General features: G+C 47.2%; 1 protein-coding gene across 1 annotated transcript in view; it reads left to right on the top strand.

The window, feature by feature from the left end:
* Positions 1 to 24,534, top strand: part of LOC142316916 (uncharacterized) — a 144,208-nt gene that overhangs the window by 61,019 nt on the left and 58,655 nt on the right. The window contains exon 10 of the mRNA XM_075352693.1: positions 12,062 to 12,781. Coding sequence (XP_075208808.1) covers positions 12,062 to 12,781 — 720 coding nt within the window. The remainder of the gene's footprint in view (positions 1 to 12,061; positions 12,782 to 24,534) is intronic.

Below are 24,534 nucleotides of genomic sequence, written 5' to 3'. Positions count from 1 at the left end.
AACCAGTCTGGCTGCCAGTGAGGGGTCTTATAGCTCTATGCCCCTCTCGGAGATATTCAAATTGTCTCTCCAGGGAGGAAGGAGACAAACTCTAGCGCCACCTATTGGAAGTAGCCATTCTAAAAGTCAAAAGTGACCTTTTAACGAACCTTATCTAATGACTAAGGATTTATGCCAGATCAGAACCCCAATTTGCAGACACGGTGTTTCGGGGTGATTGCTCCTCATCAGTGCAAAGTATGGGATCTGATCTGGCAGTATGAGAAGCTTTAGTGGGGTCTAAGGGGAAAACATTTCTCCTTGCGGAGGCCTGACAAACCAGTCTGGCTGCCAATGAGGAGTCTTATAGCTGCAATGCCCCACTAAGCTTGAAGAACAGAGAGAGGAGAAGAGGACTGAGGACCTGGGAAGGGTCTGAGAACTTGATAACCAAAATTGTTAAAAAATATCAACCATATCAAGGTTACACGTCCATCACCAGAGATCTTGATGTTCCTTTGTCCACAGTGCGCAATATAAGGAAGACTTGTACAACCCATGGCACTGTAGCTAATCTCCCTGGATGTGGGTGGCAGAGAAAAGCTGCCTAGAGGTTGTAACGCAGGATAGTCCGGATAGTGGATAAGCCCCAAACAAGGTCCAGAGAAATTCAAGCTGCCAGCTCAGGGGGCATCAGTGTCAGCGCAAACTATCCATCCATATCTAAATGTCTTGAAACACTATGGATGAGACCCCGGAAGACCCCACTGCTGACACAGACAAAAAAAAAAGCCAAAATGTGTGCGAGTAACCAAAATCCTTCTGGGAAAGCATCTCTTGGACAGATGAGACCAAGTTAGAGCTTTATGGTAATCACATTATTCTACTGTTTACCAAAAATGGAATGAGGCCTAAAAAGTAAAGATCACAGCACCTACAGTCGCATATGGTGGAGGTCAGAGATGTTTAGCGTTGTTTTGCTGCCCCTGGCACTGGGTGCGGTGACTGTGTGCAAGGCATCATGAAATCTGAAGATTATCAGAGGACTTTGGGTGGCAATGTAGAGCCCAGTGTCATAAAGCCGGGTAAAGTCCTAGGTCAGGGGTCTCCAGCAGGACAATGACCCCAAACACTTCAAGAAGCCACAGAAATGGATGGAAACAAAGCGCTGGAGAGTTCTGAAGAGACCGCAATGAGTCCGGATCTAAATCCCATTCACACCTATGGAGAGATCTGAAAATTGGGAGAAGAGGAGAGGAGAAGAGAGGCCTTCAGATATGAGAGACCTGGAGATGTTTATGAAGAAGAGTCCCGAGATTCGAGGTGAGAGGAGGAAGACGGTTGTGGATGGGGACAGGAGGCGACTGATGGAAGGGATTTATTCTAAGGAGTAAAGGACGAGAAACCAAATAGTAAACTGAGGGGGCAACAATTCTGTTCTGACCATTTTTGCGGTTTTGTGTGTGATCACCGATTGGTGTAAACGCCATAACTCTTATTTGTTGCCGATTTCCATTATTTATGTAATATTTTAAAGTTTTTATATTTTTGCGCAGTTTTTTTCATTGCATTAGAAGAACGATCTCATTTCGTTTTCTCAGCGCTATGAGGACTTAGTTTCTTGAGAGGTTTTCATTTTCTATTACTATGAGATGAAGAACATTTTACTTTTTCTTAGAATTTGATAACGTCACAATTCTGATGGTTTTGGATCCGGCAGTAACAATCATGCTTTTGTTTGTTTGTTTTTCCATTTTTATTTTATTTTTTTTAAATATAAAGATTTTTGTAAAAGACAAAACAAATGTAATTCTTTTTTCCCCCGAGACACTACACTTAATATTTTATTTTTAAGCTTCGAACAAACTATTCTTCACTATTTCTGTAATATTTTGCCATATATCTGTACACCGCATTCTGCCTGTCGGATTCATACTGGCATTACAGGCAGCCTGACAGATGGACTAAGAGGTTTTCCGTATATGGCTGACCTATAGGGGCCATTTTTAGGCTTTAGTCCATAGTAGCACTGTATTAAGACCCTGTCCCACCAGGGCAGTCAGGTGATATCCGACGCCCACTTTATTCAGCGCGATATGTTGATGCAGACCATTGCATAAAACCCCTTAATGGCGGCAGTAAAAAGGCATTCGTGAATTAATCTGGTTAAAAGGTTCCTCTACTTTCGCAGCTTGGGTACAAAGATATCCATTTGTCCGTCTTCTGAAATCTTTCCAAAGCCGGACGCGCTCGGTCTCCTCCATCGTACGTTGAACAATGCAATTTTTCCATCTATCAGGGTGAAGATCTCACTATTATTAAAGTGGAGGTGAAGGAAGAAGAGGAGGAGGAGTTGATATCGGGCGATTTACCGTGCGTGAGTAACATGGAAGAGAAGATTCCAGTAGCTGTTACTCCAGGTATGTAACACTGACTGTAAAAAGTGAATCCATGTCCCTTCCTGGCACAAAAGAAAGAAAATAACAGAAAATCATACACTAAATATAATATTTTTAAATTACTCCTGTTTATCAGAAGTCCTAGACTATAAGTAGTGGTGGGTGGACCCAGACTGTAAAAGTCCAGATCCGCGCTGTTTCAAATGTATTCGGGCGCCGGTTCCAGGCCCGGAGTTCTCTGAGAACTCCGGCTAATGATCTGGATCCGGTAACTCGGGATATAAAGAAAAAATAAAGCAATTGTGCTGTACTTACCGAGTCTCCAGCACGGCTGTAACTGCTCCCAGGCTGCTCATTCTTCTTCCGGAACAGCTCATTTTTGCTCATACATATTCACTGCTTCCCCGCCCACCGGCAGTCCTGGCATCTGTGATTGGGTGCAGTCAGATGCGCCCCCAGCCAGTGTGACAGAATGTCTAACTGCAACCCAACCAATCACAGACCCTGTCTGAGGGGGTCAGAGTAGATTGGAGTAAAAATAGATAAGGAAACAAAATGGGCGTAGTGTCCCCCATATTATGATACCCAGCACAGATAAAGCATATTGCTACAGGTTACAGTCCCCAGCCATGCGCTTATCTTGGCTGTGTATCAAAATAAGAGGGACCACATGCGATTTTAAAAAAAAAAAAAAAAATTAAACGAGTAATTGAAAAAAAAAAATGGCGTGGGGTCCCCCCCTAATTTTGATACCCAGCCATTATAAAGCCGGCAGCTGGGAGCTGGAATTATCAAACTGGGGAGACCTATGCTTATTGGGCTTCCCGAGCCTTAATATAGCAGCCTCAGGCCGCCCAGGATTGTCATAATGATTAGATGTGACAATCCCAGAACTTTACTCAGCTCTTCCCAATTGCCCTGGTGCGATGGCAATCTGGGTAATAAGGGGATAATCAGAGCTGTCACTAAGCCCTAGATTAGTAATGGAAGGGGTCTATGAGATTCCCCCTCCATTACTAATACTTTAAGTGAAAAAGATAAACACAAACACCCAAAAATCCTTTATTTGAAGTAAAATACAAAAACCCCACCCTCTTTCACCAATTTATTAACTGCAAAAACACCAAGGTCCAGCGTAATCCACACAAGGTCCAACGATGATTCCAGGTCTGCTACATCTGAAGTAACAGGGGGCGGCCATAGAACATGCCCGCAATTTGTGGCTTCAGGCAGAGAATGAGCTGCAGCTTTGAGCGGGGTGACTTCACTCAGGTGATTTGTGGTCACAGCTGGAGGTTCCCACGGTCCTTCATCTGTGATCACAGGTAACCGGATTTCAATAAACTCAGTGACCTCACGTCAAGTAAGGTCACTGAGTTCACAGACCTGCATTTTCTGGTAGAAAACCGCTGGTTTTTTTGCCAATAGATGCAGATTTGGTGCTGAAATCTCTACAGCATATTCCTCCACCCAAATCTACACCTCATGGCAAAAAAACGCTTCACTACCACATGTTTTGCCAGGAGATATAGATTGGGTGGCGGAATATGGTGTAAAAATATCAGCACCATTTCTGCTCATCTCATGGCTCAGTCTCTGCCCAAAGGTCATAGTAAGCGGTAACATTCTATGGCCAAACGCTGTGCCTTCAGATATAGCAGAGCTGGAATCGTTGTGGGACCTCGTGTGGACTATGTGTGACGTGAGTGTTAATAAATTGGAGACAGAAGGTGTTTTATTTTGTTGGGTTTTTTTTGTATTTTATTTCAATTATTGCGGTGTTTTGTGTCTTTTCACTTACATATTAGTAATGGGGGGTCTTATAGACGCCTCCCATTAATAATCTAGGGCTTAGTGGCAGCTGTAGGCTGTTATTAACCCCTTATTACAACAATTACGACAATCCTGGGTGGCTGCTATTTTTTTTAGCCTTGGGGAGCCCAATAAGTATGGGTCTCCCCAGTCTGAGAATACCAGCCCCCAACTGTCGGCTGTTATCATGATTGGGTATCAACATTGGGGAGGACCGCAGTCCCTCTTATTTTGATCCACAGCCAAGATAAGCGCAGGGCTGGGGGCTGCAGCCTGTAGCTGTATACTTTTTTTTTTTTTTTTTATGTGTACTGGGTATCATAATATAGGGGCACCTTACGCCAAATGTTTTATTTCTTTGTCGCTCCATTGGGAGACCCAGACAATTGGGTGTATAGCTTCTGCCTCCGGAGGCCACACAAAGTATTACACTTTAAAAAGTGTAACCCCTCCCCTCTGCCTATACACCCTCCCATGGATCACGGGCTCCTCAGTTTTATGCTTTTTGTGGATAAGAGGCACACATCCACTCATGCATTCTCAACTTAGTTATGTCGGTTGGAAGAAAAGAGGGCCCCCACGGGGCCCCCGGCATGTTCCCTTCTCACCCCACTACGTCGGCGGTGTTGTTAAGGTTGAAGTACCCATTGCGGGTACAGAGGCTGGAGCCACATGCCGTCTCCTTCACCATCCCTTAAGCGGCTCTGGGAGAAGTGGGATCCTAAGCGGTCATCCATTTACTGGGACCGTGCTCCATCCGCAGTCCCTGTGGGAACCTGCCGGACCGGAGCCTCTTCAACCTCAGGGACCGGGCCCTGCAACTCAAAGGTACTCTGTGTCCCCATAGGGGACTGTGCAGGGAGCGCACCTTCTTTTCGGAAGCCGCGGCGGCTGCTGAATTCAGGAGGCTGGTGGACTTCCGCGCCGACCGTGCCTGCTTGTCGGGCGCGGTCTCAAATTTAGTCCCCGGCTTCATCGCGGCCTAGTCGCAAAAATCCCGCCCCCGGGCCTGCCTGTCAGGGGTAAGGGCGGGATTACCGACCTGACGTCGGATGTGAGGGCTGGAGCATCCTGCATGTTTCCTCCCCCCTCACTGATCACTGTGGGGACCCCAGATTCCCGCACTTTGCTGGCGCCGCCCACGACTCCACTCCTCCCCTGAGAGCTCCGGCAGCCATTTTTTGGCATTCTGCCGGTGGAGGATTCTCAGTGAACAGCTCTGCAGCTCCGGGGGATCCAAGGCAGGGAATCTGGAGGACACACTCCCCTCGTTAGCGGTCGGTAAGCCACACCGGTCACCCGGTGCTGCTCCCCCTAGGGTGCCGGATTAGATACGTATATATCTATATCTATCTGTTCGGTGGGCTGTATACCCCTTTCCCATATACCCTCAGTGATCACTCTCCTAGGAGACAACAGCATGTCGTCCACAAGGAGCAAAGCTGCTAAGGCACAGGGTTGTTTTGCGGCCTGTACCTCTTGTGGGGCTATGTTACCTGCGGGTTCCACCTACCCTCACTGTGAGCAATGCTCGACCCCTGTTTCGCTTGCTCAGCCGGAGCCTCGGACACTGGTGGGCCCCTCGGCTCATGTAGACTCCCCTGCTCCCCCTGACCAGGCTGCAGGGACAGAGTTCGCCTCTTTTGCTGAGAAACTCTCGGAGTCACTTTCTCAATCCATTGCACAGTCTATGGACAAATGGTCTTCTAAGCTGCTAGAGGCTTTGCAGTCCAGACCGGACCTTTCACAGGCCCCGGCCCCTGTTGGTTCGTCGCCTCCAGGCCCCTCTCGGTCCGCGCCACAGCGCGCTCATAGGTTGGGCCCTCGGTCTCAGGCGGAAGACTCCTGCCCGGACCGTAGTCCTAGACCGGCTAAGCGGCCTCGCTGGGACTCTTCCCCGACTTCCTCTCGCTGCTCGGGATCCCAGCTTGAGGACTCTCTGGAGGACGAGGCGGACGTCGCAGCTCAGGGCTCTGACCCTGACGTCGCCCTTAACCTTGATATACCTGAGGGGGACGCCTTAGTAAATAATCTTATCTCGTCCATCAACCAGGTGTTAGATCTCTCTCCCCCGCCTCCTCCTGTAGAGGAGTCGGTGTCTCAGCAGGAGAAACACCAGTTTCGATTCCCCAAACGTACACGCAATAAGTTTTTTGATCACTCTAACTTCAGGGACGCTGTCCAGAAGCCCAGAGCGGTCCCAGACAAGCGCTTTACTAAGCGCCTCACTGACACGCGTTACCCCTTCCCATCTGAAGTCGTTAAGGGTTGGGCTCACTGTCCCAAGGTGGATCCTCCAGTCTCAAGATTGGCGGCTAGATCCGTGGTGTCGGTTGCAGATGGCTCATCGCTAAAGGATGCCACTGACAGATTGAGCTCCTGGTGAAGTCCATCTATGAGGCCACGGGCGCGTCTTTTGCCCCGGCCTTTGCAGCCGTGTGGGGGCACTCCAAGCTATCTCGGCTTGTCTGACTGAGATTAATGCTGTCACACGTAATTCTGCTCCGCAAGTTGCGTCTTTGACCTCTCAGGCGTCAGCCTTTTCATCCTACGCCATGAACGCCGTCCTGGACTCTGCTAGCCGTACAGCTGTAGCATCCGCTAACTCTGTGGCAGTCCGCAGGGCCATGTGGCTGCGCGAATGGAAGGCAGATTCGGCTTCCAAGAGGTTCTTAACCAGTTTGCCGTTTTCTGGCGACCGTTTGTTTGGCGAACGATTGGATGAGATTATTAAGGAATCCAAAGGAAAGGATTCCTCCTTACCCCAGGCCAAACCTAAAAGACCTCAACAGAGAAAGGTTCAATCGAGATTTCGGTCCTTTCGTCCCTCCGCCAAGTCCCAATCCTCTTCGTCCAACAGGCCGGAGAAAGGCCAGAGGAACTCCTATGCGTGGCGACCCAAGTCTCGCCCACAAAAGGCCGCAGGAGGCACTGCCTCCAAGACGGCTTCCTCATAACTCTCGGCTTCCCCTGACCGCATCCTCGGTCGGTGGCAGGCTCTCCCGCTTTGGCGACGCCTGGTGGCCACATGTTCAAGACCGATGGGTGAGAGACATTCTGTCTCATGGTTACAGGATAGAGTTCAGCTCTCGTCCTGCGGCTCGCTTCTTCAGAACCTCTCCGCTTCCCGCTCAGGCCGACGCACTTTTTCAGGCAGTAGCCGCTCTAAAGATGGAAGGAGTTGTGATCCCCGTTCCCCTTCAGGAACGTGGTCGCGGATTTTACTCCAACTTGTTCGTGGTGCCAAAAAAGGACGGGTCATTCCGTCCCGTTCTGGACCTCAAGCTACTCAACAGACATGTGAGAACCAGACTGTTCCGGATGGAATCTCTCCGCTCGGTCATCGCCTCAATGTCACAAGGAGACTTCCTAGCATCGATCGACATCAAGGATGCTTATCTCCATGTACCGATCGCACCCGAGCATCAACGTTTCCTGCGTTTCGCCATCGGGGACGAACACCTCCAGTTCGTGGCATTGCCTTTCGGCTTGGCGACAGCACCACGGGTTTTCACCAAAGTCATGGCATCCGTTGTGGCGGTCCTGCATTCTCAGGGCCACTCGGTGATTCCCTACTTGGACGATCTCCTAGTCAGGGCCCCGTCTCGGGTGGCGTGTCAACAAAGTCAATCTGTCGCTCTGGCGACTCTCCAGCGGTTCGGGTGGATCATCAACTTCCCGAAATCCAAGTTGACACCGACCCAATCACTGACGTACCTTGGGATGGAGTTTCATACCCAGCAAGCGTTAGTCAAGCTTCCGAGCGACAAACAGCTTTCTCTGCAGGCAGGGGTGCAATCCTTTCTTCGGAGTCAGTCACACCCCTTAAGGCGCCTCATGCACTTCCTGGGGAAGATGGTGGCAGCTATAGAGGCAGTCCCGTTCGCGCAATTCCATCTTCGGCCACTCCAATGGGACATTCTCCGCAAATGGGACAGGAGTTCGGCTTCCCTCGACAGGAACGTCTCTCTTTCCCTTGCAACCAAGACGTCACTTCAGTGGTGGCTCCTTCCCAACTCTCTGTCGCAGGGAAAATCCTTCCTACCCCCAACCTGGGCTGTGGTCACCACGGACGCGAGCCTGTCAGGGTGGGGAGCGGTTTTTCTCCACCACAGGGCTCAGGGAACCTGGACTCCGATAGAGTCATCCCTTCAGATCAATATTCTGGAGATAAGGGCAGTGTATCTAGCCCTATTGGCTTTTCATCGGTGGCTGGAGGGCAGGCAGATCCGTATCCAGTCGGACAACGCCACTGCCGTCGCATACATCAACCACCAAGGCGGCACTCGCAGTCGTCAAGCCTTCCAGGAAGTCCGACGGATTCTGCAGTGGGTGGAAGCCACAGCTTCCACCATCTCCGCAGTTCACATCCCGGGCGTAGAAAACTGAGAAGCAGATTTTCTCAGTCGTCAGGGCATGGACGCGGGGGAATGGTCTCTGCACCCAGACGTGTTTCGAGAGATCTGTCGCCGCTGGGGAACGCCGGACGTCGATCTCATGGCGTCACGGCACAACAACAAAGTCCCGGCATTCATGGCACGGTCTCAGGATCACAGAGCTCTGGCGGCGGACGCGTTAGTTCAGGATTGGTCGCAGTTTCGACTGCCTTATGTGTTTCCTCCTCTGGCGATGCTGCCCAGAGTGTTACGCAAGATCAGGTCCGACTGCCGTCGCGCCATTCTCGTCGCTCCAGACTGGCCGAGGCGGTCGTGGTACCCGGATCTGTGGCATCTCACGGTGGGTCAACCGTGGGCGCTTCCAGACCGCCCAGACTTGCTGTCACAAGGCCCGTTTTTCCATCTGAATTCTGTGGCCCTCAACCTGACTGTGTGGCCATTGAGTCCTGGCTCCTAGCGTCTTCAGGGTTATCTCAGGATGTCATTGCCACCATGAGACAGGCCAGGAAGCCTACGTCCGCCAAGATCTATTATAGGTCTTGGCAAATCTTCCTATCCTGGTGCGCTAATAACGGTTTTACTCCATGGCCGTTTGCCTTACCCACTTTTCTTTCATTCCTTCAATCCGGAATGGACAAGGGTTTGTCACTCGGCTCTCTCAAGGGCCAAGTATCGGCGCTCTCCGTGTTTTTTCAAAAGCGCCTAGCCAGGCTTCCGCAGGTCCGCACGTTCCTGCAGGGAGTTTGCCACATAGTCCCTCCTTACAAGCGTCCGCTGGAACCCTGGGATCTTAACAGGGTGCTAACGGCTCTTCAGAAACCACCTTTCGAGCCGCTGCGGGATGTCTCTCTATCACGTCTTTCGCAGAAGGTGGCCTTCCTAGTGGCAGTCACATCACTTCGGAGAGTGTCTGAGCTAGCAGCGCTGTCATGCAAAGCCCCCTTCCTGGTGTTTCACCAGGATAAGGTGGTTCTGCGTCCGGTCCCGGAATTTCTCCCTAAGGTAGTATCCCCTTTTCATCTCAATCAGGATATCTCCTTGCCTTCATTTTGCCCTAATCCAATTCACCAGTGTGAAAAGGATTTGCACTCTTTGGATCTTGTGAGAGCACTCCGGCTCTACGTGTCTCGCACGGCGCCCCTGCGTCGTTCAGATGCGCTCTTTGTCCTTGTCGCTGGCCAGCGTAAGGGTTCGCAGGCTTCCAAGTCAACCTTGGCTCGGTGGATCAAGGAACCGATTCTCGAGGCCTACCGTTCTTCTGGGCTTCCGCTTCCTTCAGGGCTGAAAGCCCATTCTACCAGAGCCGTGGGTGCGTCCTGGGCATTGCGGCACCGGGCTACGGCTCAGCAGGTGTGTCAGGCAGCTACGTGGTCTAGTCTGCACACTTTCACGAAGCACTATCAAGTGCATACCTATGCTTCGGCAGACGCCAGTCTAGGTAGGCGAGTCCTTCAGGCGGCGGTTGCCCACCTGTAAGAGGGGGTCGTTTTCGGCTCTTTCTATTGGGGTATTGGTTTACCCACCCAGGGACTTCTCTTGGACGTCCCAATTGTCTGGGTCTCCCAATGGAGCGACAAAGAAGAAGGGAATTTTGTTTACTTACCGTAAATTCCTTTTCTTCTAGCTCCTATTGGGAGACCCAGCACCCGCCCCTGTTCCCTTTCGGGCTGGTTGTTTTTTTGTGTACACATGTTGTTCATGTTGAATTGTTCTTTTGGTTCATGGTTTTCAGTTCTCCGAACATCTTTCGGATTGCATTTACCCCAGACCAATTTATAAGTTTCCTCCTTCCTGCTTTTGCACCAAAACTGATGAGCCCGTGATGCACGGGGGGGTGTATAGGCAGAGGGGAGGGGTTACACTTTTTAAAGTGTAATACTTTGTGTGGCCTCCGGAGGCAGAAGCTATACACCCAATTGTCTGGGTCTCCCAATAGGAGCTAGAAGAAAAGGAATTTACGGTAAGTAAACAAAATTCCCTTCTTTTACACCAATCTACAGTGACCTGCATTCAGCATGTGTGATAGCAAGCAGTATAAGACACTATCACACAGGCTGTGGACTTTGTCTGACAGCAATCAATCACAGACACTGGGACTGCCGGTGGGCAGGGGAAGTAGTGAATATGTATGTGGCTAATGAGCAGCCCTAGAAGGAGATTGAGCGTCCTGGAGCATTTATACCCGCGCCGGAGACTCTAAGTACAGCGCGCTTGCTCTAATGCCCCCCCATTTTTTTCAAGCTCTGGATTCTGGTTCCCATAGACTTTTTTATTGGGGTCTGCGGTCAGATATCCGGGATCAATTCCGGGCTGGAACCAAATTTTTTTTTTTTTTTTATCCTATTAGACCCGCTGATCCCGAATATCTGCGGATTCGCCCATCTCTAGTGTTAACTTTTATCCCTGCTAGAATTGAGCAGTCTCGATCATTGCCCAATCCATTCTTCGAGGCTGCAGGAAAATGCCGGGCGCAGCAGTCATCAGCACCATAGGGAATGTATGGAGCAGTGGGAGGACATGTGCGTTGTGGTTCCATTGTAACAGAACAGTGCACTTTTCCATTGATCGGACTTTTGAGCCAAAGAATGGACTGGATTCAAAAGGAATAGGAAATCTAAAGGAAAAGCTTCTCCTCCTGCTGAATCTGTCGGGCCTAATACTAACTATGCATAACACACACAGTTTTTATGTCTTTTTTTTAATTAAAGTTTTTTTCTCAGAATTTCTAAGATTTTTAAGACCATATCACATGCAGTATGTTTGCACCTTCCAGGCCACGTCTAAGATGCTTCGCATCCCTTCTTGCCCCAATCTGGTACAGATATCCTGGTGTCCTGTACACATTGTGAATCAGGTATAATTGGGAAAGTCTGTGCGCTTCACTAAGAGATTAGGGGGATTATGTCCAAAATTTCCGCCTACTGCCCCTCCTCTATTGGACCAATCTCAGCCTCCCACATCTCTTTACTGCGCTAAGCTCCCAATTAGCTGAACTACCTTACTTGTCTGTACAACAACTGAATTCTCCCTTGTGAAATCCCCTATAAATTCATGTCCCAGCTGAAGGTATTTAGTTTTTATGTCTTTTGATAATATTAATGTTATAAGTTTGTCTACTTTGTTGAAATAGAATTAAAAAATAGTGATTTTTTTTTTTTTAACAGAAAAACCCAATAAGAACTCTGAAGAAAACCTTGATGATGAAGGTAGAATTCAGCGGTCCTCAAGAGAAAAACGCATTAATCTTAATGCCCATCCAGGTCTACAGAGTACAAATCCATTGTATAATCCTCCTAAATCTAAAGAAGCTTCTGCTGGTCAATCACCAAATAGAAAAGATCAGGGTGCAGCCAAGCCATACCAGTGTACAAAATGTGGGAAGGGCTTTACCCTTAAATCACGTTGTATTACCCATGAGAGAACACACACAGGAGAGAAGCCGTTTTCATGTTCTGAATGTAAAAAATGTTTTACAAGCAAATCCCATCTTGTTACACATGAGAAAATTCACACAGGAAAGAGTCCATTCTCATGTTCAGAATGTGGGAAATATTTTGCAAGTAAAACACATCTTGTCACACATGAGAAAACTCACACAGGAGAGAAGCCGTTTTCATGCTCAGAGTGCGGGAAACGGTTTACAGATAAAGCAAATCTTGCTTCACACGGGAGAATTCACACAGGAGTGAAGCCGTATTCATGTTCAGAATGTGGGAAATGTTTTATAAAGAAATCACAACTGGTTACACATCAGAAAATTCACACTGGAGAGAAGCCGTATTCATGTTCAGAATGTGGGAAACGTTTTACAGAAAAGGCAAACCTTGCTTCACACGGGAGAATTCACACTGGAGAGAAGCCGTATTCATGTCCCGAATGTGGGAAATGCTTTAAAGACAGAGCAAGTCTTGTTAACCATGAGAGAAGCCACACGGGGGAGAAGCCATATTCATGTTCAGTATGTGGGAAATGCTTTAAACAACATACAAATTTTATTAGACATGCGAGAACGCACACAGGGGAGAAGCCGTACTCGTGTTCACTATGTGGTAAATGCTTTACTGGTAAGCCAAACCTTATTATACATGAAAGAATTCACCGAGGAGAGAAGCCGTATCCATGTCCACAGTGTGGAAAGTGCTTTACAGATAAATCAAGTGTCATAAAACATCAAAAAAGTCACACAGGAGAGAAGCCAAATTGATTTTTTTTTTTTTTATGTGTAAAATGATTTACAAGTAGATCATATATGATTTGTGTATATTCTTGTTGCAAGTGGGAAATGCTGTAAGAGCAGAAAACTATTTTAGTAGAATCAGCTTGGAGCCCTCAAAAAACAGGGTCCATGGAGAAAATAATTGTCTAGCAGGAGGTACACGAGAGCTTTGTTTGCTACAAACACTACTTTTCTTCGTCGCTCTATTGGGAGACCCAGACAATTGGGTGTATAGCTACTGCCTCCGGAGGCCACACAAAGTATTACACTTAAAAGTGTAAGGCCCCTCCCCTTCTGCCTATACACCCCCCGTGGGATCACGGCTGCTCAGTTTTCATGCTTTGTGCGAAGGAGGTCAGACATCCACGCATAGCTCCACTGTTTTTAGTCAGCAGCAGCTGCTGACTATGTCGGTTGGAAGAAAAGAGGGCCCATACTAGGGCCCCCAGCATGCTCCCTTCTCACCCCACTTTCTGTCGGCGGTGTTTGTAAGGTTGAGGTATCCATTGCGGGTACGGAGGCTGGAGCCCACATGCTGCTTTCCTTCCCCATCCCCCTCAGGGCTCTGGGTGAAGTGGGATCTTACAGGTCTCCAGGCACTGAGACCGGGCTCCATCCACAGACCCAGAGAACCTGCTGGATATGGAGCGGAGTATCGTCAGGGACAGGAACAGGACGTGGAAGATATTCTTAGCTTGGTGCTCGGCTCAGGACGTTTCTCCCTGGCCATTGGCATTGACTACTTTCCTTTCCTTCCTGCAATCCAGGTTGGAAAAAGGTTGGTCGCTCGGCTCCCTTAAGGGACAAGTCTCTGCGCTCTCTGTGTTTTTTCAGAAGCGCCTGGCCAGACTCCAACAGGTACGCACGTTCCTGCAAGGGGTTTGTCATATCGTCCCTCCTTACAAGCAGCCGTTAGAGCCCTGGGATCTGAACAGGGTTCTAATAGCTCTCCAGAAGCCGCTTTTCGAGCCTATGAGGGATGTTTCCCTTTCTCGCCTTTCACGGACAGTGGCCTTTTCTAGTGGCGGTCACGTCTCTTCGGAGAGTGGCCAAGCTAGCAGCGCTGTCTTGCAAATCTCCCTTCCTGGTGTTTTCACCAGGACAAGGTGGTTCTGCGCCCGATTCAGGAGTTCTCCCTAAGGTGGTATCCCCCTGTCATCTCAATCGGGATATCTCCTTACCGTCTTGTCATCCAGTTCATCAATGTGATCGGGATTTGCTTTTGTTGGATCTGGTGAGAGCTCTCAGAACCTACTTTTCACGCACGGCGCTCCTGCGCCGCTCGGAGGCACTCTTGTCCTTGTCGCTGGTCAGCGTAAGGGGTTGCAAGCTTCCAAATCCACCCTGACTCGGTGGATCAACGAACCAGTTCTTGAAGTCTACCGTTCTGCGGGGCTTCCGGTTCCCTCAGGGCTGAAGGCCCATTTTGCCAGAGCCGTGGGTGCGTCCCGGGCATTACGGCACCAGGCTTCGGCCCAGCAGGTGTGCCAGGCGGCTACCTGGTCGAGTCTGCACGCTTTTACCAAGCATTATCAGGTGCATACCTATGCTTCGGCGGACGCCAGCCTAGGTAGAAGAGTCCTGCAGGCGGCGGTTGCCCCCATGTAGGAAAAGGCCATTTTACGGCCTATCACGAGGTATTATTTTACCCACCCAGGGATTGCTTTTGGACATCCCAATTGTCTGGGTCTCCCAATAGAGCGACGAAGAAGAAGGGAATTTTGTTTACTTACCGTAAATTCCTTTTCTTCTAGCTCTAATTGAGAGACCCAGCACCCGCCCCTGTTTTTTTTTTTGGGGTATACATGTTAGTCATGTTGAATGGTTTCAGTTCTCCGATATTCCTTCGGATTGAATTTGCTTAAACCAGTTTATTGGCTTTCCTCCTTCTTGCTTTTGCACTAAAACTGAGCAGCCGTGATCCCACGGGGGGTGTATAGGCAGAAGGGGAGGGGCCTTACACTTTTAAGTGTAATACTTTGTGTGGCCTCCGGAGGCAGTAGCTATACACCCAATTGTCTGGGTCTCCCAATTAGAGCTAGAAGAAAAGGAATTTACGGTAAGTAAACAAAATTCCCTTCATTACTCTGTAAATTCATCTACTCTGCAGGACACTACAGGGTAACGTAGTGACAAAGTAAGGACACCCCATGCAAACGTGATTTGTAAAAATATATTTATCTTGAATGAAGCTTAAATCATGTTGGTTAAACTGAAGAAAAAAAAAACAATTACAGATCTGCCATTTTCTTCTGTGGCGCAAATACCTTGTGCTGCCCCTTTTGCAAAACATGAACGACCTTCACATCTTTCCATTACACTTTATGGTTTTCTGACTCTTACAATTTTGAATTTAAAATAATGATGCGATATAGTATCTAAAGTCCACAAGTGTGAATGAGACCTCCCTGTCTTGTATATGGGATTTTCCTCTCACCGGTATCCTGATGGAAACACGCTTTGACTTGCCTTTCATGGCCCTTCCTGTAATCTTATTTTTTAATGGTGTTTGTCGAATTTTGAGGTTTACTTTGTCAGACTCAACATCAGATGCCTGAATGTTTGTTTTTCTACACCAAAATTCCTATGTATTTTATATTTTTGCAATGCAAACATCAAAAGTAGAATAATTAAGGGCTGCTCAGTGGTTAGCGCTCTTGCTTTGTGGTGCTAGGGTCCTGGGTTCAAATCCGACAAAGGACAACATTTGCTTGAAGTCTGTATATTCTCTACTACCATGCTCGTTTGCTCGGCAGTGCTTGGATGGGTGCAACTCGAGTAACGATGTATAATGGGTGTCAATGGGGAACTCAAGCATTTATTTTTTTTTGGAAGAGGTCGCAGAGAAATGCATGAGTTCTCCACTGACTGCCAGAATACTCGGGTACTTGAGTTGCACCCATCCAAGAATCAGCTACTTGCTATGGGACCTGAGCATGGTAGTGCTCACTCATCACTATTCTCTACAAGTTTGTGTTGGTTTCCTCCAGTTTCTCAAATATCCTCAAACACTCCAAAGATACAGACAGTAATAGTGACAGAGGTGATGGCTGTAGCACTGTGCAATCAACGGTGTTGTGACGACTCAGCGTCTGGCCACTTGTGTGGGGGGAGAACTGATCCTAATTAGTCCAGATGTATGTTTCCTTTGTTGAATCAAGAAAAGCTTGCTGTTGCCTCATGTCAGACTGATCAGAGCCCTATTGTCTGTAAATGTGGATTGCCTCAGCCCTTCTAACTATATAGTTCAGAGGAAAATTATGCATTTTGACTGAACTAGCGACCAATGAGAGAGGAGCCATCTCCAACCAATCATGTAAGTCCCAATACCCTGAATTGAGAACTGAGTAGTATAAAAAGTTCCAAAAAACCTGCATGAGTTCACCATTGACTTCTATAATACTTAGGTACTTGAGCTGCACCTAACCGAGCATACGAGACTCGAGCAGGCTAGTGCTCGCTCATCACTATTCTCAAGGTGTTTCTGTGGGTTTCCTCCGGTTTCTCAAATTACCTGCTATACTCCAAAGATACGGGCTATAATAGTGACCGTGGTGACGGCTGTAGCACTGTGGAATCAACGATGTTGTGACGACTCGGCGTCTGGCCACTTGAGTGCGGGAGAACTGTTCTTAATTAGGCCAGACGTATGTTTCCTTTGTTAAATCAAGAGAAGCTAGCTATTGTCTCATGTCAGACTGATGGAAGTCTGTAAATGTGATTGCCTCAGCCCTTCTAACTACATAGTTCAGAGGAAAATTATGCATTCGGACTGAACTAGCGACCAATGAGAGAGCAGCCATCTCCAACCAATCATGTAAGCCACAATACCCTGAATTGGGAACTGAGTAGTATAAAAGGGCCTTGCTTCTGTCACCAGAGAATTATTCTTCATGACCTCAGCTGAGGAGCAACGGTTCCAGCTGGGGGATCACAGAACTGTTTCAAGATTTGTACAGGATTTCAGCCTAGGATTCACAGTTCTAGCTGAAGGTTCACAGAACTGCTCAACACTGAGCCCACAAATTCATTTGAACAACCAAGGTTAGGACGCTCGGTCACCTGGTACATATCTTGCTGTGCCCGGTCAGCTTCCTAAGCTTGCCGCTATCTCTTCTCAGTGGGTGCACGCCAAAAGCGGGGTGCTGCTGGACTGGGATGGTTGGCCTTGGAAGCCCTGAAGTCACAAAGACTCTAATCCTTGGTGGGCCAGCGGAAGAGTGAGACTCTGTTGCTTACACCATCTTGTGGTCTTGCTGGGAATGTACGATATGTTTTTGCCTGCTGAACCAATAAAGTCTTACCAATGTGTGGTTCCCTTGCCCTGTGTTGTCTGAGTAGTGTTCTGCCTACAGGGAAGCAGTGCGAGCGTCCGGTGGGATGAGCCCTGGTCCGTGCAGTCTTTCTGAAGACAGCCAGGACGGTGGACGAGAGCACCCACTGACCCTCTTGTCTCCACAGGTGTTACTCAAGTGAGTAAAAGAAATAATTTTGGTTCTTTGATGCATCCTGTTGGTATAGACTGGCCTAGACCAAATGAAAGTTATCTGGCATTTCTAATTGTAGATGATTTTCTGGACAGATCTGATGAACAAATCTGCTGACGTTTGATTCACATTAAATTTAAGTAGAGATACAGGAATTGGTTTGCTGCAAATTTTGAGTAATTTGCTGGATCCGGAATCTGCCATTTATCACATTGTAAAAGATTCCATCAGCTAGAGAAGGCTTGGGCACGGCTGGTTAGGCTTCCACATAATGCTTTGCAGTTATCACATCTTATAGTATAGCACAGCCAATCAGGGGAGACCATCATAGCCTGTTTAAAAGCAGAAGCAGGAAATCCAGCTCTCAATCTAATCTGAATAGTTAGAGGACATGCACTACTGTAAACACTGTACTATAGAGATTGAGGAAAGTCATAAAACACTGAACAAACTGTAAATGTGTGACAGTAGCGCAGATTGGTGTAAAAGCAAATATGTTTTTCTAAATATTTAAAAAAAATATGAATCTAAAATTTGAGACATGCATTTGTATTCATGCCCCCTGTGTCAATACTTTGCAGGACTACCTTTCAATTACTGCTGCAGGTCTTCTATGGGGTCTGTCTCTCCAGCTTTGCTCATCTAGAGGTGACATTTTCCATTCTTCTCTCGCTCTGTGAGATTGGTTGGAGATGTATGTGATCAGTTATTTTCCCGTCTTGTCACAAGTTCTCAGTACGATTTTAGTCTGAACTTTGACTGGGCCGGTCACACACAGGAGTATGTTCTGATCTGAACCCTCCATTGTAGATCTACAGGATGTTAAGGGTGGTTGTTCTGCTGGAAAATGAACCTACGCCACGGTCTCATGTCTTCTGCACCCTCTAACAGGTTTTTCTCCAGCATTGTCCTGTAGTTAGCTCCATCCCGTCACCTATCACTGACTTCCCTGCCCCTGCTGATGAAAAGCCGCCCCACAGCAGGATGCTGCCTCCACCATGTGTGACGGTGGGGAGGGTTTTTTCAGTGGGATGTGCAGGGTTAGTTTTCCACCACATACAGCATTTTGCTTATAGCCCAAAAAGCTTTCAAAAATGTCTTTCTTTCCACTCTTTCATAAAGGGCAGATTTGTGGAGTCTACAACCAAAAGTCGTCTTGTAGACAGATTGTAACCCCTGAGCTGTGATTTTTGCGGCTCCTCCAGTGACCATGTGCCTCTTGGGCCTTCTCTCATCTTGGGATGTTAGTTTCGGTGGCTGCCATGTCTTGGTCTTATAGGTCTGCAGTTGTGCCATACTCCTTCCATTTTTTTATTTTTTTTTCTAAACAGATAATTTTTTATTTTCTCCAAGTATATAAAACATGTTATATTTTCAGCAATAACGAGCAGAACTATAAACTTTCCCTCCCCAACATCCCCTCCTCCCTCAGCGTACAGATTACCCATATCAATATCAAAGATCTTACATTTTAACCCTTCAATAGCATATATTGGAATGTATAGAACTAACTATCTCTGCCCATAATCCAACATCTCCCAACTCTAATATTTATCCATATTGCAACCACGGATTCCAAAATCTATCAAAAAGTGCAAGTTGTTTCCTTTTCCCATATATGCTTCTCTCCATTCGAACAATATGGTACTCTTTACACTTTTAGATGATGGATTGAAAAGGGCTTTGAGAGATTTTCACAGCTTGGGCTATTTTTTTTTTATGACCTAACCCTGCTTTACACTTCTCCACAACTTTATCCCTGACCTGTCTGGTGGGTTCCTTGGTTTTCATGATGCTTTTTGATCCTAATGTTCTCACACAAACCTGATCACTCAGGATTTTATTTAGGGGAATCAGACTACAGGGGGCTGAATATAATAGACCTCAGAATTTAAAAATTTAGATTTTTAAAATATTTGGAAAACAGGTATGCTTTCCTTTACATGTCACAAATGCTTGTACTTTGTGTTGGTGTCACATAAAATCCCAATAAAATAGGGGTGTAACGTGCAAAAATGTGAATGGGTTCACGGAGTATGGATACATTTTCAAGGCAGTGGATGTAGCACAAGTCTAGAATATTTGAACTTTAATATTTACAAACTTTATGATCATTTTTTATTAAGTGGGCTTTACACGCTGCGACATCGCTAGCCGATGCTAGCGATGCCGAGCGCAATAGCACCCGCCCCCGTCATATGTGGTGATCGCTGCCGTAGCGAACATTATCGCTACGACAGAGTCACACGCACATACCTGCTCTGCGACGTCGCTGTGACCGGCGAACCGCCTCCTTTCTAAGGGGGCGGTTCGTTCAGCGTCACAGCAGCATCACTGACCAATAGAAAAGGAGGGGCGGAGATGAGTGAGCGGAACATCCCGCCCACCTCCTTCCTTCCTCCTTTTCCGGTGGATGTAGGTAAGGAGATGTTTGTCGTTCCAGCGGCATCACACACAGCGATGTGTGGTGCCGCAGGAACGACAAACAACATCGTACCTGTTGCTGCAGCGATATTAAGGAAATGAGCGATGTGACAACGAGCAACGATTTTTTACGCTTGTGCTCGTTGCTTGTTGCTCATTTGCGTTACACGCTGCGATGTCGGTAACTGCGCCGGATGCGCGTCACTAACGACGTGACCCCCGACGATATCTCGTTGCCGATGTCGCAGCGTGTAAAGCCCGCTTTAGACTAAATTAAGGTTTTAAGATTTAATAAAAAGTCTCACAAGTGAGAATAAAACGAATTAGATGATACAAAAAGTGTCTTGCTTATTTGAGTATCGTCAGAACAATAGATATAAACTCAGACCTAGATTTGACTCTTCTGCATTTGAACATTTTTTTTGCCCATGTCTTGCTTTACATCCTACGTCTTTGGATCAGGTTCATAACCCCTTCAGCCCCCGGGCACTTTCCGTTTTTGCGTTTTTGTTTTTTGCTCCTTTTCTTCCGAGAGCCGTAACTTTTTTATTATTCTGTCAATCTTGCCATATGAGGGCTTGTTTTTTGCGGGACGAGTTGTACTTTTAAATGAAACCATAGGTTTTACCATATATTGTACTGGAAAACAGCAAAAAAAATTCCAAGTGTGGAAAAACTGCAAAAAAAGTGTCATTGCACAATAGTTTTTGGGATGTTTTATTCACAGTGTTCACTATATGATCAAACTGATGTATCTATGTGATGCCTCAGGTCGGTGCGAGTTTGTAGACACCAAACATGCATAGGTTTACTTGTATCTAAGGGGTTAAAAAAAATTCACAAGTTTGTCCAATAAAAGTGGCGCACGTTTTGCGCCATTTTCCGAAACACGTAGCGTTTTTATTTTTTGGGATATATGGCTCAGTGATGGCTTATTTTTTGCGTCTCGTACTGACGTTTATAATGGTACCATTTTTTGCGCAGATGCTACGTTTTGATCGCCTATTATTGCATTTTGCGTAAAACTTGCGGCGACCAAAAAACGTAATTTTGGCGTTTGGATTTTTTTTGGCACTACACCGTTTACCAATCAGATTAATTGATTTTATATTTTGATAGATCGGGCATTTCTGAACGCGGCGATACCAAATATGTGTATATTTATTTATTTTTTAACCCTTTAATTTTCAATGGGGGGAAAGGGGGGTGATTTGAACTTTTAGGTTTTTTTGTTTTTTTTTTATTTTTTAAAACTTTTTTTTTTACTTTTTTTTTTATTTTACTAGTCCCCCTAGGGGGCTATAGCAATCAGCAATCCGATCGCTGATCGCTATCTGCTGATCACAGCAATACAGCTGTAATCAGCAGATTCAGTCACTTTGGTTTTCCCTCTGCTCTCGGCCGAGGGAAAACGAAAGTGAAACATCGTAGCAGCAGGCGTCATCACATGACCCTGTGCTACGATGGCAACCACCGATAGTCACGTGATAACACACGTGACTTCCGGTGGGGGCGGCGGTAAGTAACAAACATGGCCGCGCGCATTTAAATCTTGCTGCCAGACTTTGGCAGCAAGATTTAAGGGGTTAATGGCCGCGGGTGGAAGCGATTCCACCCGCGGCTAGCAGGCACACATGTTAGCTGTTGAAAACAGCTGATATGTGTGCCGATCCACGCCGCCTGCCCGCGGCAGGGGGCGGGGCTTAACGGGACACGATCCTGGACGGATATATCCGCCCAAGGTCGTGAAGGGGTTATAGAAGCCCGACAGTTCATTAGCCAAATGTGTTTGTGAACCGGCACTGAAATGATAAATGGGAAAATAACTCTGAATATTAAATATTTCAGTGATCTGTAAATCGCCTGCCATTTAGCCAGGTAGGGCTCTCGCTCTTATTTCAGAGCTTGTGGACCAGGCTTGGGTTTGAAAGGTCTCGTCTTTGTTGTCTCCAATTGATCAGCCCCAAACCTCTACCAGTGTCCAGCACACCCAACTTATGATAGACAACCTAAACACAACCATTCTTTAGACAATTTACTGTGGGGGAAAATATTTGCTCCACTGATGATTTTGCAAGTTTTCCCACCTACAAAGAATTGAGAGGTCTGTAATTTTTATTGTAAGTTTCATTTCAACTGTGACAGAATAAAAAAAAATCTAGAAAATCCCATTGTATGATGTTTAAATAATAAATTTGCATTTTCTTGCATGAAATAAGTATTTACTCACCTACCAACCATCAAGAATACTGGCTCTCACAGACCTGTTATTTTTTCTATAAGAAACTCCTACACTCATTACCTGGATTAATTTCACCTGTTTGGACTCATTATCTGTATAATAGACACCTTTCCACACAATCACACACTAACCTCTCCATCATGGCCAAGACCAAAGAGGTCACCAGGGACAAAATTGTAAACCTGCACAAGTCTGTGATGGGCTACAGGACAAGAGGCAAGCAGCTTGCTAAAAGGCAACAACTGTTGGAACAATTGTTAGAAAATGGAAGAAACAAAAAGACTGTCGACCTTACTCAGTCTGGGGCTCGATCTCGCCTCGTGAGATAAGGATGATTCTGAGAAAAGTCAGGCATAAGCACAGAACTAAATGAGAGGACCTGGTCCCTGACCTAAAGAGAGCTGGGGTCACTGTGTCAAAGATTACCGTTAGTAGCACACTACGCTGTCATAGATTAAATTCCTGCAGAGAGGCAAAGTGCCCCTGCTCATGCCAGCACATGTCCAGGCCTGTTTAAAATTCGCCTGGATGACCCAGAAGAGCCATGGGAGGTTATGTGGTCAGATGAGACCAAAATAGAACTTTTTGGTATCAATGCCACTCGCCATGCTTTGAGGAAGAAGGATGAGTTCAACCCCAAAAACACAGTCCCAACCGTGAAGCTAGTCTGATTGCCGTATGTGGCGTCAGGAAGGAATTTTTTTCCCCATTGGAGCTTGTTTGCCACATTGTTTTTTTGTTTGTTTTTTTGCCTTCCTCTGGATCAACATGTTAGGCTACGGGTTGAACTAGATGGACTAAAGCGGGCTTTACACGCTGCGACATCGCTAATGCGGAGTCGTTGGGGTCACGGAATTCGTGACGCACATCCGGCCGCATTAGCGATGCCGTTGCGTGTGACACCGATAAGCGATTTTGCATCGTTGCAAAAACGTGCAAAATCGCTAATCGGCGACATGGGGGTCCATTCTCAAATCTCGTTACTGCAGCAGTAACGAGGTTGTTCCTGCGGCAGCACACATCGCTGCGTGTGACGCCGCAGGAACGAGGAAGCTCCCCTTACCTGCCTCCCGGCCGCTATGAGGAAGGAAGGAGGTGGGCGGGATGTTACGTCCCGCTCAGCTCCGCCCCTCCGCTGCTATTGGGCGGCGGTTCAGTGACGTCGCTGTGACGCTGCACGGACCGCCCCCTTAGAAAGGAGGCGGTTCGCCCGTCACAGCGACGTCGCCGGACAGGTATGTATGTGTGACGGCTGTTGTGCGACACGGGCAGCGATTTGCCCGTGTCGCGCAACAGATGGGGGCGGGTACCCACACTAGCGATATCGGGACCGATATCGCAGTGTGTAAAGTAGCCTTTAGAGTCTCCCTTCAACCTTAAAAACTATGATGATACTATGATGATGATAAAGCATGAGGGTGGTAAAATTATACTTTTGGGGTGCTTGTCTGCAAAGGGAACAGGACGACTGCACCACATTGAAGGAAGTATGGCTGGGTCATGAATCAAGAGATTTTGGCAAACAACCTCATTCCCTCAGTAAAAGCATTGAAGATGGGTTGTGCCTGGGTCTTCTGGCACGACGGTCACTCAAAACATACAGCCAGAGCAACAAAGGAGTGGTCCCATAAGAAGCATTTCAAGGTCCTGGAGTGGCCTAGCCAGGCTCCAGACATGAAACCAATAGAAAATCTATGGAGGTGACAAACTCAATGTTGCTGTCACGGGTGACATAGTCATGTAGTTTCTGGCCATAGACGGTCACTGTTTTGCTGCACAGGATGCTCCCTGACATTCCATTGTTTCTGCTGTCCGTATTCATTGGTATAGGTGGCTTTCCTGCTGGATTAATCTCTCTCCCCTTAGGACCCAGCAGGAGCACAATTTACACCCAGCTGCTGATCATCAGCAATATCTTGGTGTTTAAATACCCCTTCCTTCCTTCCTTGGACTAGTTCTGGTGATATTTACAGTTCATTCAAGCCTAGGTTGCAAGTAGGTGGTTTGTACTCCTCTGTGCTGAAAACTCTGCTGAACTTCTACCGGAGTCAGCTAATTATAAGTAGTTTATGCTTTTTCCCCTGTGTGTCCCCCTTGTGTCTTCTATAGTTGTTTAGTGGGGTTGAAGAAGAGCTTATCCCATCCATTCCCTATTTAGGGCCCAGTACTAGGGATACCTAGGGTCAGGTATCTGTCTTGGTGCATAGGTGCAGAACCTTTGTAGGGTGGTGAGGATCCACAGGGACAAGCAGCAGGTTTGGTCAGGGGTCACTATCTTCCCTTTCCCTAGACACAGGGATTACTTTTCCTTTCGCCATGCACTTGGTACTTCCCTGTACCTGGTGTGCCAGTTGCCCAGTGACAGCCCCGAAAACGTAAAGATCTGGAGAAGATCTGTATGGAGGAGTCAGCGAAAATCCCTGCTGCAGTGTGTGCAAACCTGGTCAAGAGCTACCGGAAACGTCCAACTTCTGTAACTGCAAACAAAAGTTTCTACCAAATATTAAAGGGGTTGTCCACTACGTTTACATTGATGGCCTATCCTTAGGATAGGTCATCAATGTCTGATCAGCCAGGG

This window comes from Anomaloglossus baeobatrachus, chromosome 6 (genome assembly GCF_048569485.1).
Source record: "Anomaloglossus baeobatrachus isolate aAnoBae1 chromosome 6, aAnoBae1.hap1, whole genome shotgun sequence".
In the NCBI taxonomy this organism is placed as follows: Eukaryota; Metazoa; Chordata; class Amphibia; order Anura; family Aromobatidae; genus Anomaloglossus; species Anomaloglossus baeobatrachus.
Note: the sequence above shows the minus strand (reverse complement) of the source record. Positions and strands in the feature narration are given on the sequence as shown.